Below are 13,500 nucleotides of genomic sequence, written 5' to 3'. Positions count from 1 at the left end.
ATCTAATGATTTTCTTTTTTGGTTTATATCGCCGACCCCAATTGTTTTAGGATGAAGGCGTAGTTGTTGTTGTATTCAAAAGATCCACGACCATGCTTAAGTTTGGCTGTGGAACTTCAAACCTGATTATATGTCATCCAAAAGCTGAATTATACTTTTGTTGCATTTCACACAAACCTCATTCATCGTAGGCGTAGTTGACTTGAAAACTTTTTCACAGCCTCTCGCATTCAAAACGGCAGTTCGTGTAATTAATTCTCATTGACCAACAGCTTCATATGTACTTCATCCAATGGTAATTGCCTCTTCTAATTGATGAAGGTTGTTGCAAGAAAAAAAAGGTCAGCAATCCTCCAGCAAACCAAACCCGAAAAAGAATCCACATGGCTCCAAGCATTATGAATGAGCTGCCAGTAAATAATGCTCAATGATCAGGTGACATTATTGGGATGAACAATCACAGTTCCTTTTTTATTATTTGAGAAGCAGAAATCATAGTTTCTTTGAGAACAATGTTGTTCTTCTTTTTTTTGGATAGCTAGGGCAAAAACCATAATTTTCTGTTTGTCAGAGATCTAATCGGTTGAACCATGCTCTGTTCGTGATATTCATTGATGTAAAACATGCAGTCCATGTTTTGGAAACACCCCTTATCTCCGACCGCACATTGGCTGACCTCTGGTTGGTAAAACCCTTGAGGTTTCCCTGCCCACCGAGAGTACACCCAAGTTGGACTTTGTGGCAAGGGACGCAGCCCGTGGGTTTCGAACTTGTGATGTCCCGTCAACTTGGTGACATTCACAAGCTGCCCTTACCAGATGAGTAAAGCCCTTGTGGGCAAATGCACCTCAAGTGCCTTTGACCACTAAGGAGTAACCAGCATCGTCCTTATATGTGATGGACGCACACCTTGGGTTTAGAACTTGTGACGCCCCTGCAACTTCGGACATCACTAGTGTGTGTGCCCCTAAACAGATGAGTGGAGCTCATAGGCAACAATGGTGGAAATGTATACTTTGGTAAAACAACCGCAAAAACAACTTCTATCATTTTCTCTTTGATGCTTTTTTTATCATTTTCTTTTAAGGGTACTGAATTTTCTTTCACTGATCTCAAAAAAAAAAAGAAAGGGTACTGTTTGCTCTCTTTTTTCATGAAGTATGTCAAATGCACCGAAGGAGGCAATGCTATATATGTAGAGAGAGAGAGAAAGAGAGAGAGAGAGAGAGAGAGAGAGAGTTTGTGTTTAACAGCAGAGAGAACTAAATGGCAAGATACAGGGGCCCTTGGAGGGAACAGCCCATATATGAGAGCATAGTGCATTCGTGGGAAGTATAGAACTGGTCAGTGCTCGAAGGCTCGTTAAGGGCATGTCCTAATGGGATTAAAGAAGGGGCACATTCTGTCTTGGTTGATTAATTCCTGTCTTTGTCCAACAAAGGTAGCTCTTTAACTTCTACATTCCCAAATGGGGTCATCCTAGACCCAGTGATTATGTCCATGCATGCTCATGTGCTTTTCAGTTCATACGCTTAGATGTGGAGTGCGCCCTCAAAGTACTGTACGTATTAATTTGGCCGGACAAATGGTGTCCAAATACCCTTGTGGAAGGTGGCACCAATTGGAACAGTGTTAAACCACTGGCCTGACCTTGAAGATTGGTGACCCTCGACTCCTATAATTGTCATATAGGCCAAGTTTCTAACTAAAATGCCATGTCACAATGACACGCCAATTAGGGGCGTGTCATAACTAATTGAATCGGATGCATTATGACATGCGCACGACTATGACTCGTATTGACATTAATTTAATATATTGCTTCTTAATAATATTTCAGTAAAAATACATTTTGTATACTAAAACATCAAAAAATACTTTTTATCATGTTGAACTCAAGTTACTTATCGGGTCATACTTGACCTAGCTAAAATGTGGGCTAATTTATTTATTTATTCATATAACAAGAAGAGAACACAATTTTGGTTTTGACGTCTCAATTTATGGGTTAAGAGGTGCCGTGTTGACTACGCCTCGGTTCCATGTCCGCAATGTATAAGGCTTTGTTTGGGAGAAGGGTATCGTAGGGTTTAAATAGATTTGGAGTGTGTTTGGGAGAGAGAGGTGGAGGGAAGTGTAAATGTCGATTGAGAGTCGGCCAACTCCAAATAACAAAAATTTCAAATTTCAACTTCTCTAATAAAGAGGTATTTACAAGAATCACATGGATTTTTGTCGTTTCCTAAGTCTGATGGTTCAATTTTTTTACCCTATTTACCTCAGTAAATCTTATATTTACCTATTTTACCTCATTATTAATTAACTATAATAATGGTGCAGATAAGAGGCTAACAACTAGGGTTGGGCCAATGGGCCAACCCGCTAATGGACCAGGCCAACTGAAACGTTGACCCAACCAGCCTGATCAAAGCACAACCTGTTGACTCAACCCGCGGCCTGATCAAAGTTTGGCTAGTAAATTGATGGGTTGGAGTAACCTGTTGAGAAAACCTTGGCTCATAGCCCGCCCATTATACTTGTGGGCTTAATCGGGTCAAGCCGGGCTTATTATATTATATATATTATACATCTTATATTTTATATAAAATATTTATTATATTATATATGCATTATATATATATATATATATGGGTCAAGTCGGGCTGTGGCCAGTTCATTTTGGCTCAATTCGAGTTAAACTTGGACCTAATTTATAGGACCAAGTTTGACCCATGATGGGCTGAGCCGGGCTGCCGCTAGTTCATTTTGGCTTGGTTCGAGTTGAACTTAGACCTAATTTGTAGGGCCAAGTTTGACCCATGACCTCTTGCAATGCTTGAAGATTTTTTTTTTCAAAAGATAATTGGGAAGTTGTCTTCTGAAGAGTAACCATGGATAGGTAGGAGAAGGCTGGGGGTAATTCGGCCTCTGGTATGATTGAGTAAATGTATTGGGCCTAACCTAATATGTGACGGAAGGGTAGGAGTTAAGGCTTGTTAATTTATCCATGAAAAATTAGGAAGGTTTCGTCAACCCAGATTATATGTAGATGAAAATGGGTTGTTCATGAATTTGGCAAACCCCTAAGCAGCCTGAACTTGTTCATAAACAAATTCAAGGTACTGAGCTGCCGAAGGGCACTCAGTAACATGATGTGCCAAACAGGCACATAGAGTACACACCGTCTGCTATTGAGATGATCCGAATAGAAGTTGATCCAACTTATGCACAAGTATATCAACCTTACTCTGAATCATGTCAGTAAAACCTACCTCTAGCAGCCCACCCTTCTTGGGTTCACTCAGTGCAATCCTTTCCGAACGAGATGCTGAAGACGAAGCCGTGTGGTGCAGAGAATTCTTAGGTAATGTCTCAAATAACTTTCATGCTTCGCCTTCACTCTTCAACATGAATGTATCATCATAGGACGAATCAATCATATGTTTGTTCCTCTCGGATAGACCATCATAAAAACTTTGCACTATCTGCCACCTAGGTATATGATGATGTGGGCATTTCTTAAGCAGGTCCTTCATATGTTCTAAAGTCTCATGAAATTGCTCACCATCCATCTCTAAAAAGCTGATGATGGCTCGCCTAAATTGGTTCGTGTGATTAATGAAAAAATACTTCTTAAAAAATTCCTGTTGTAATTGAATCCGTCTTGATTTGCCTCAGGTTCAAGGTCTTGAATCAATGCTTCGCCTTGTCTTTCAGAGAGAACGAAAAGAATGTCAGTTTCATAGCATCGTCTTCAAAATTATTGATTCGGACCGTTGAACAAATCTTGAGAAACTCATTGAGATGCCTATATGGGTCCTCATGAGCAAGACTATAGAATGATGGTAACATTTAAATAATGCTAGCCTTGATCTTATATTGAGGTGTTCCTATCTTAGGTTTCCTAATGGCTGACGCTTGGGTGTATTAGTGGGCTGAGTCGAACCACCCAACTCATTGCCCACCAATACTTACACCTACACTCACCTACAGTCAAGAAATCGGTTGGGATGTTATTCCTCACCCATCCATCAGAGAGAGGAACTGTCCTAGCTGAGCTTTAACTCCTCGATTCTAGAAGAGAGATTAGAGGAGAATAAGAGGTTAGCAACGTACAAACGTTTTCCAAGCAAACCATGGGAGTCTAGGTTTTGCAAGCTAGCCCAAAAAAGAGAAAAGCCTGAATAAAGGCTTAGGTCCCATCATTCTCCCCCTGTGCTGCTATCGGGCATAACCGTGGGGATTAGGACTTAACTCCCCTTGTTTAAGGGTAAGGAGTTGAAAGCCCAAATCCTTAAAAAGGTTACTTAAATACAATAGTACAAATCCCATTAAAATCCATTTCTTTGAAATCCACTTTTTATAGTTTTGAGACTCCTTGCAAATGCCTCCAACACTGTCTCCAAACAGAGCCTAAAACTCCATGGTATTCTACTGCTGTACATCAAGGACATTTCTTTGTTGGCTTGCGTGGGTATCTATCTCTTGGCATCTTTAACTCACGAGCACTTTAAGCTGACCCACCTAACCACGTGTGTGAACCTCATATGGCAATAAAACGTGGGGTTGAACCGAATGGCTCCTGCAAGTTAAGTACACAATATCGTCCCAAGTTAAACTAACAAATCTGTAATGAAAGGGTGAACAAAATAGCTGGACGGTTTGGTCGGGTGTCTTCCCTGAGACTGCCAATTCAGACAAAAAAAGGAAAAGCAAACAACCAACCGAGCTGGCCCGGGCTTGGCCAGGTTCAGCTCTACACGAAGCTCGTCTGACCCATTAAAGGAGCTGAGCTCAGACGAGCAAATGAGCAGAGTTTGGTCATCATACTGAGCTTGAGGAGCTCGAGTAGGTTTGGTTCGATTAAATATATATTATACAATATAAAATATATATTACATATATTAATTATTATCGAGTATCGCCCCCCCTCTCCCCTGCTCTTTGGTTAGGGTTTCTCTCTCTCGTTCTTTGTTCTTCCCTTTGTGTCTTTCCACGCCAGTCGCCCTTCGGAGGACGGCGACTAGCCTAGTGGATCTTTCTGCCATTCCACCGTCACCACCACCGGCTCCTCGAGGCCCGACGTAGAACAGCTTCTTTAGGCTCTGCCACTCCATCATGGCATTGCCACTGGCTCCTTCGTTGTGCATCCGGCATCCTTACATGCAGGCAGCAAGCTTCCCACACTCTACCATTACCACCAGCTCCTTTAGGCTCTGCTACTCCACCGCCCAGCTCAGCGGCTAGTTCGTTGTGCGTTTGGCATCCCTACCTGCAGCGGCCCAGCAGCCCTCCTTCATTGAGGATTAGCAAAATGAGGATTCTCACCATAAACAACAGACCGAGCCTGGGCCAGTTCCGTCCGTTGTGCATGCCCGGTAGCTTAGTACGAGCTTACGAACTGGGCCCAGCCAAGCTCTTAGCACGAACCGAGCCCGGCTCATGTGCATCCCTATAGAAAAGCAATACATGTGTTTATACTCTGTGGGACTTCCATGTTTTGGACGACAATACATATAGAACCTACGGATTAAGCCAACATGCTGGGTGATTAAAAGTAAATAAATTATCTCTTAGTTGGATAAGATACGTTTCAGTCGACCAAGTCATCTTGATCTTAAATAATGAAGAAGCAAAGATATCGACGGGGGCTGGTTTATCCCATTTAACATGAGAGAAGAACATACACTTCTGTTGGATAAGCCTTTAGAGGAAAACAAAGGCCGGAATACCTACACATATTTATTATGTAATCCACCCAATCTGACGCCTATACCCTTTGCAACAAATGAGTATTGGCGTGATCAGGCGTTAGTGCTGGGCGTGGTTTCTTCGGATTATAAAAAAGAAAACACGCATAATGAGTCAGGTCGCCAATCCCTCTAAAGAAGATTGTGAAACAAATGATAACAGCGGCCTGTAATAAATAGCAATAGGAAAATGATGGCCTTCACCCACTGTTTGTCTTCAAAACATAGACACCCAAGGCAGGTTGCTTACAAGCAAAAACAATGTGCTTCACCTTTAGGGATGGCAGTGGACAAGGTCTTCACTCCTACCCGTCTCAAAATCCTACCCTCCATCCCCATTTCATGTCCTCCATTCTCGATCTAAACGGGCGAAGTGGGGCAGGGCGGGACGGGACGGGACGGGGCTCCATTTTCTCTCGGTCCACTGCCATCTCTAAAAGAAAGATCGGGAACGAGGTGGGGCAGGGGGGCAAGACAGGGATCGAGAATGGGGCGGGGCAGGAGAAAGTGTAAGACCATCCCTGCACGGGTTTTGATTTTAACCTTCATCCTCCATCCCCGTTTCATGTTCTCCATCTTCTGTTCAAACAGAATGAGGCGGGGTGGGGCTCCATTTGCCCTGGGTCCACTGCCATCCCTATTCACCTTACCATAAATTCCACCTAGCTAGGCATGCAGAGCATCTGCTCGGGTCTGCATTGCATCACAAGAGCGGCTAGATCCTTGAATTTTTCCTGACTATCAAGCCCAACACTGCTCATAAGCAGCCGTATATTCTAGAATCTAAACCCAAAGAATGCCCTGTCGTCATAGTGACAAACTTTAAAAATGGCAAAATCTAGTTTTTCAAAAACTCATGAGAAATTGAAAAATTTTCATAAATCTCGCATTTATTCGGCAAAATCTCAGCAATAAAAAAATTAAAAAATCTAAAAATAATTTTTATAAGAAAATATTTATAAAAATTATTTAAAAATAAAAATGCATAGTTTTCTCATGATAAATAGCCATTTAAAATGTAAATATCGTGTTTAAATTGTGGTATTTATGTTTTTTTTTTATAAATCTCACCATATTTTGAATATCTTGCGAGGAATTACCGTTTTAAACTTTCAAGCAATTTCTCGGAATGTTAGGGGTTGATTTTGATAAATCTCGCGATATTTGTCACTATGCTTATCGTACGGACCACAGCAGCAGCCATGATTTTGGTATTATTCGTCCACGTGGACAGAAACAGATAGGAAAGAATACGAAAGCTTCCACTCAGACAGCGACGATGTCGGGTCTTTGGTTCTGACAAGAGTGGCAATATTGTAAATTTGGAGTAAAAACGTGTCTTTTTTCTTGTTCTATATTATGAATTTGAATTCCAAAAAGATTAACGCTTCCGTATGCATGAAAATCATGGTAATGCTACGGGAAACGGAAAACGAGGTTTATAGATGCATTTGAAACGGCAAACGAAAAACGAATTGGGAAACGATTTATGAAACGAATGGGAAGCTTTTTTTTTTTTTTTCGATAAGCAAGTGGGGTTAGGCGGACCCTACCAGAACAACAGCGACCCCATGTGGCAGAAAGATCCGACCTTCAGCTTGACACATGGCCCCGCTTATCACATGGGATACCCTCGTTGGTAGGAATGGGAAACTTTTAACAAGAAGAAAAAACTTACCAAAGATGAAAACGTGTATCCCTGCGAAAGGAAAATGATTGAGAAACGCATGGAAAAGGTATGGGAAGCGAGTTTCCCATCAACAAAACCAAGCAAGGAAATGACAAAAAATACCGATTTAGATTATCTCTAAACCTTTAGGATGCAAGTGGTTGATACACTGTCCACAACGGCTTTGCACATCAAGCTAGGTGAGTAAGCTTAGGGCTTTTTAAAGATGAAAAAGGTGAAGAGTTCGATACTTTGGCGCCCTTCACTGCAAAGCCAAATCCAAATGAAAAACTAACTATGATAAGCCGCAGCAGAGCACTTGCAGAGAGTTTTTTCCTCATCAAAGAATAAAGTGTTTGACACTTCCCAATATATTTGAAATTGAACAAGCATGAATCTAGAAAAGAAAAGGGGGAAACAATATGGAAAGCAAAACAAGAAGTGATGCATTTTAAAATATATATGAAACGAGAAATAATATATATATATATATAAGAATTGAATGAGAATTAAAATAAAACACAAAAAAACTAAAATAAATGTGACTAATATTGAATTTTATGATATTTTAATGTAAGAATTAAATTTTTTAACAAAATCTAAAAAATGATGAGTATCGATTTAGCTAAAGCACATGAAAGTTAATGAGAAGAGTAAAAAAAATGCATAAAAGGCATTAAAAGTTGAATAAGAGAACATATAATAAGAATAAATGAAGTGTGTGGCAAGCATAGAAAAAGCATGAAGGAATCGAGGTTCTCATCAAGTTTTGAGAATAAAGAGTATCGCACTTTCAAAGCAAGATTTCAAGAAGCGAGCTTCCCACCTATCTAAGAAGCTTCCGGTAACTTTGGCTTATATCCAAGGTAGCAATGTTATGTAGTATTGAATTCAGTAAAAAAAAAATGACCGGAAAAACGCCCCATCACATTTGCTGCTGCTTGGGTTGTATCTAGTGAACTTCCATGCATCATGCTAAATTTCCCAACTTAATCCTCCAACTTTTTTATCGCAATAATTAAGAAAGAGTGATTTTTGTCTGCAGGTCTGATCCAACCTGATATAATGGTACCCAAATTTGGATTTTGGTCCGCGGTTGGGAGGAGAGAGCCCGGACGAGAACTATAAACCCAATTCAAATTGACACAATGTCATGTAAACAATCCATTCATATTGAGAAGTGGGTTGGGTAGACTAAAGTGACAAATTTGCAGATCCATGCATGAAACTCATATGTAATTGGGACGCATTGCATGTGAATTGGGACGCATTTTGGTTCCATTTTTTTTTTTAATGACAGGAACCTTAATTAATGGGCCTGTTTCCCTGCAAGGTAAACCCCGAGTGAGATTACCACACCCAAACTCTTACAAAGCCCATCAGTTAAAAGCACCCGCACACTTGTGAAAGTCGAACCTGGGATTAAGGGATCAGCACCTTCTCCTTACGCTCGTTGCCACAGGCGAACGGACTTAGTGTGGGGACACACACCTTTTGGATCCATTCTGCAACTCCGTTATGAAAGAACGCCATGCAAATTCAACCACATGGGAATGGGATGATCCAAAGCTGGTTATTTAATCAAGTCATCACTCCACGCGGAAACTGCACGATCCGGTCCTTTTGACTTTCATAATTTCCATCTCCCTCTCTCTCTCAGACAACCAATGCCAAATGAGGCGAATTTGTCCTCCAACAAAGGGGAGAGAAGTCACGTTGTTAGAGTAAAGGAGAGAGAGAGAGAGAATGGTATCTCTCGGCTCGGATATAAAGTTTGCTGGCGAATAGCGGCCATTGGTGGCAGCGGCACACGATGTAGCGGGGAAAAAGAGGAAGCAATTAATAAGGTGAAAAAGCAAAAACCCACCACTCCGGTAACACGGCCCCAACACCTCGACCCTACACCTAAACCCCACGCCCCGTTTCCTCAATACCACCCATCTCCACACCGACAACTTGCTCTCATTAATGTCCTCTCCCACCTGCCCCTTTCCCTCTTCAAAACTCCCCCTTTCCCCTTCTAAATTCCCGAGAAGCAGAGAGAGACCCCATTGTGTAGATCGTTAAACACCCATCTTTGATTCTATCACTCGGAGAGATAAGAGTGAGAGAGAAAAAAAAAGGAAGAGGAATGGGTTCTTCCACACAGCCATTAGCAACCATCTTCCTCCTACTCCTCCTCTCTCCCTGCACCATCGCCTCCTCGTCCACCCGACCCGACGCCGCCCCAGAGTGGCTAGAGTCGGACCAGCTGGGCGGGCTCAACACTTCAGTCCAGGGCGCGATCCAGGAGTTCGGCCATGCTCTCTCCCTCGTCTCGAGCTTCATGGGCCTCTTCGGCGACCTTCGCCTGACCAGCGCCATCCAGGACTGCGTCGACCTGGTTAACTACTCGGTCGACGAGCTCAACCTCGTGCTGTCCGAGATGTCCAAGGTCAATGCTTCCTTCGGTCCGGCCAACAAGGCCCCCCCTGCGGCACACAACTTCAAGACCTGGCTCAGCGCGGCCCTCGGCAATCAGGACACCTGCCTCGATAGCTTCGACGGCACTGACGGCTCGGTCAAGATCCTCCTCCAGGGCTCCCTCCAGCAGGTCACCGGCCTCGTCGGCAACATCCTCGCTTCCGTTGGCCCCATCTCCGGCGGAGTACCGCCGCCCACCAGTGGCAACAGGCACCTGCTTAGCCTCAAACCCATCCGCACTGGAAAGCAGCACCTTGCAGAATTCCTCCCGTCTGGTGTGCAGTCAACCAGGCAAGCTCCCTCGGATACCGAGCACCTCCTCGGCCGCGGTTTGCGAGAGGAGTATCCGGCCTGGTTGGGCGCCACGGACCGCAAGCTGCTTCAGGCGCCGTCCACCGGCATCACCGCGGACGCGGTGGTGGCGAAGGACGGGAGCGGGAACTTCGCCAGCGTGATGGAGGCGGTGTTGGCAGCGCCGAGCCAGAGCGCCGGGCGCTACGTGATCTACGTGAAACGGGGGACGTACTACGAGAACGTGGAGATCAAGAAGAAGAAGACGAACCTCATGCTCGTCGGTGACGGGATGGGCGTGACCGTCATCTCCGCCAGCCGCAACTTCATCGACGGCTGGACGACCTTCCGCTCTGCCACCTTCGGTGAGGGCCGTCCCATTCCCCCAAGATCTTCCCTCTTGTTTTTTGCTCTACTAAAAAATTACATAACCTTCCTTCTTCGACAGTCTTCTTTTTTTATTATTTATTTTTTTAAACTTTTTTGACTTGATTTTGGACCTCATGACCTTTGACTTGACGCTGTGTCTTTCACACAGTTTTCTGACGATTTTGGGTTTTACTGGCGAAGGTCATTTCTGTCCTTTTGCGTATTTTTGAACCATACATGATCCGATTAGACTAATCTGATTCGGTCCATCTATATAAAATTGTCTAGTCGGATCTGGTAACGAGAACCCGCCGGTCCATATGCGTTTAGTAATGGCCTTCACATTTTAGATTTTACTATCTCGACCACAAGTGTGAAAAAGGCTGTTGAGGGTTTTTTGGTAAATTTCCGAGCAGATCTGAAACACTGAGATCTGTTCTTGAGGTGACAAGTACTCGTAATGGTCCACGTCCTTTCATTTTCACGTCTCCCTTTAGATCCAACAAGGTATACTGCTCCTGATGTAACTCTTAATAATGTGTTTTGATCTTTTATCCTTTTCTTAGGGTACATTAGTCTTTTTGCAGGGAGAGCTTGTCCTATTTGTCTCCATTCAACGACCTTGAGGGTAACTGCGGTCATTTTTATTGGATCGACAGATGTGGCTCAACCCTAAATGACTAAACTACCCTTTTGTTTTGTAGCACAAAGGGGATGCCGGAGTCATCTGCCGACCCTCCTAGGTGTCGGCGAATTTTATGTTGACGAAATTGCCCTAAACGACTAACCTACACTATTGGCTCTTGTCATGTTTGCAGCCGTGGCCGGAGGTGGGTTCATAGCACGAGACATCACGTTCGAGAACACGGCGGGATCGTCCAAGCACCAGGCGGTCGCGGCGCGGGTCGATTCGGACCTATCGGTCTTCTTCCGGGTGTCCTTCGTGGGCTACCAGGACACGCTTTACGCGCACTCGCTGCGCCAATTCTACCGCGAGTGCCAGGTCTACGGAACGGTGGACTTCATCTTCGGCAACGGCCAGGCTGTGTTCCAGAACTGCCTGATCGTGGCGCGGATGCCATTGCCGAACCAGAAGAACTCGATCACAGCCCAGGGTCGCAAGGACCCGAACCAGATAACGGGATTCTCGCTCCAATTCTGCAACATAACCGGGGACTCACAGCTGGAGCAGGTAACCAACTCCTCTTACACGTACCTGGGTAGGCCCTGGAAACCATACTCCCGGACGGTGATCATGCAGTCCTACATCTCCAGCATCGTACGGCCAGAAGGGTGGCTCGAGTGGAGCGGCGATTTTGCCCTCAGCACGCTGTACTATGGCGAGTACCTCAATTACGGACCCGGAGCCCCGCTCTCAGGTCGGGTCAAGTGGCCCGGGTTCCATATTATCACCGACCCCGCCCTGGCAGCCAACTTCACCGTCGCACAGTTTCTCGATGGGAACAACTGGCTGCCGTCCACCGGCGTCCGATATACGGCCGGGCTCTCCACATGATTTTTGAATATAACGTCAGCAAGGATGGTGTGTCAAATGACCATTTTACCCTTTTGATGGATCGCTCGTGCTCGTGATAGTTTAAAATGCAAATGGATATCTAAACTGTTTTTTTTTTTTTTTGAAGTATAGAATGGTCAGTGTTTACGTGCCCAACTAAGAGGGTTTTGTCTAAATTGGGATAATGCGTTTAATCTTCAGTTTTTTTTTTAAATATATCTTCAATGTTATTATTAAAAAACTCCCAAGCTTTGGAATTGTGCTCTTCCCCTTTTTTGGATTTAGAGGGGTCTTTGTCATTATGTAAATTAAATGGGAGTTTCACGCAATAAGTACTGCAAGGGTGTTTTCTTGTTTGTAGTGTGGAACAAAATATCTGTGGATCATGTGCAACTTTTTTGGTTTTTCTTTTCATTGGTGAAATTTGTAAGGATTCTATCAAGCCTTGTGCTAACCATGAAGCCGTTTTGTTCTCTTTTATCATGTTATCGAGAAACTGTTTTTACCAACAAAAAAGTATTTGTTCTCTTTGACACATGCAATACTTGCTATTAATTAATAAAAGAAGATCATCTATGTTTTATTAATGACTGCGTTTTTTTTTTCTCTCTTTTACCTCAAATTGGTGCCCCAAGGAGGGTTGGCGTAGTGAGGTGGTGCTTTGGCTGCTAGACAGAAAGTCAAGGTTCGATTCTCATGGGCATCGCCCTTCTGCACAAGCCAACGCATAGCATAAGTCCTGGGATCAGGGGTCCTAGCCTCAGAGTTTTACGATGCCGTATTTGCACGCTTTCAAGTAACGAATACTGAGGATTTTAGATTGTATAATAGACTCTATTAGCATCAATTCCAAGTTTATTAGCACCAATGCTGTCATTCTCATAAAATTAACCATATCGATGTTAAAGGGTTTTGTTGCAAGTCGTATGCATGGAAAGCAACACGGCATTCTCAGCTGGTATAATTACCTGTTTGTTTTGCTCTTAGTCAGGCGAAGGGAAAACCTCCCCATCACCCCAGTCGCATACTGACTGGCCTTTGGTTGGTAAAATCCTTGAGGTTCTCCCTTGCTCACCCGGAATTACACCCAGCTTCGACCTCACCTCCAGGAATGCCCTTTGTGGGTTTCAAACTCGTGACGTCCTGTCAACTTGGTGACATTCACAAGTAGCCCCTACCAGATGAGTGCAGCTCTTGTGGACGCATTTACTTGTTTGTTAATTTATGCATGCTATCAATGAGGATATTGTTAGCTGTTTTGCCACATACATGTCAATGTATATACATGCTCACATCCGATAGATATATATATATATATATATAAAGAGAGAGAGAGAGAGAAAAATTCAACATTACCACTCATGAAGATCAACAAAATGTTGAACACATGAACTGAACAAGAGCCAAAGCCAAAACAAATAAAGAAAGCAGAAGATAAAAGA

The 13,500-nt window shown here is 43.5% G+C and overlaps 1 protein-coding gene across 1 annotated transcript; it reads left to right on the top strand.

The window, feature by feature from the left end:
- The first annotated feature begins 9,443 nt into the window (after positions 1-9,443).
- LOC149831336 (pectinesterase-like) lies at positions 9,444-12,414 on the top strand. The gene is made up of 2 exons (XM_090013831.1): positions 9,444-10,538; positions 11,361-12,414. The coding sequence occupies exons 1-2, from the start codon at positions 9,551-9,553 to the stop codon at positions 12,056-12,058; spliced, it is 1,686 nt and encodes a 561-aa protein (XP_089869957.1). The 5' UTR covers positions 9,444-9,550; the 3' UTR covers positions 12,059-12,414.
- Positions 12,415-13,500: the final 1,086 nt, after the last annotated feature.

The sequence above is a fragment of the Nuphar pumila genome, chromosome 7 (genome assembly GCF_984573655.1).
Source record: "Nuphar pumila chromosome 7, dmNupPumi1.hap1.1, whole genome shotgun sequence".
Taxonomy (NCBI): Eukaryota; Viridiplantae; Streptophyta; class Magnoliopsida; order Nymphaeales; family Nymphaeaceae; genus Nuphar; species Nuphar pumila.
Note: the sequence above shows the minus strand (reverse complement) of the source record. Positions and strands in the feature narration are given on the sequence as shown.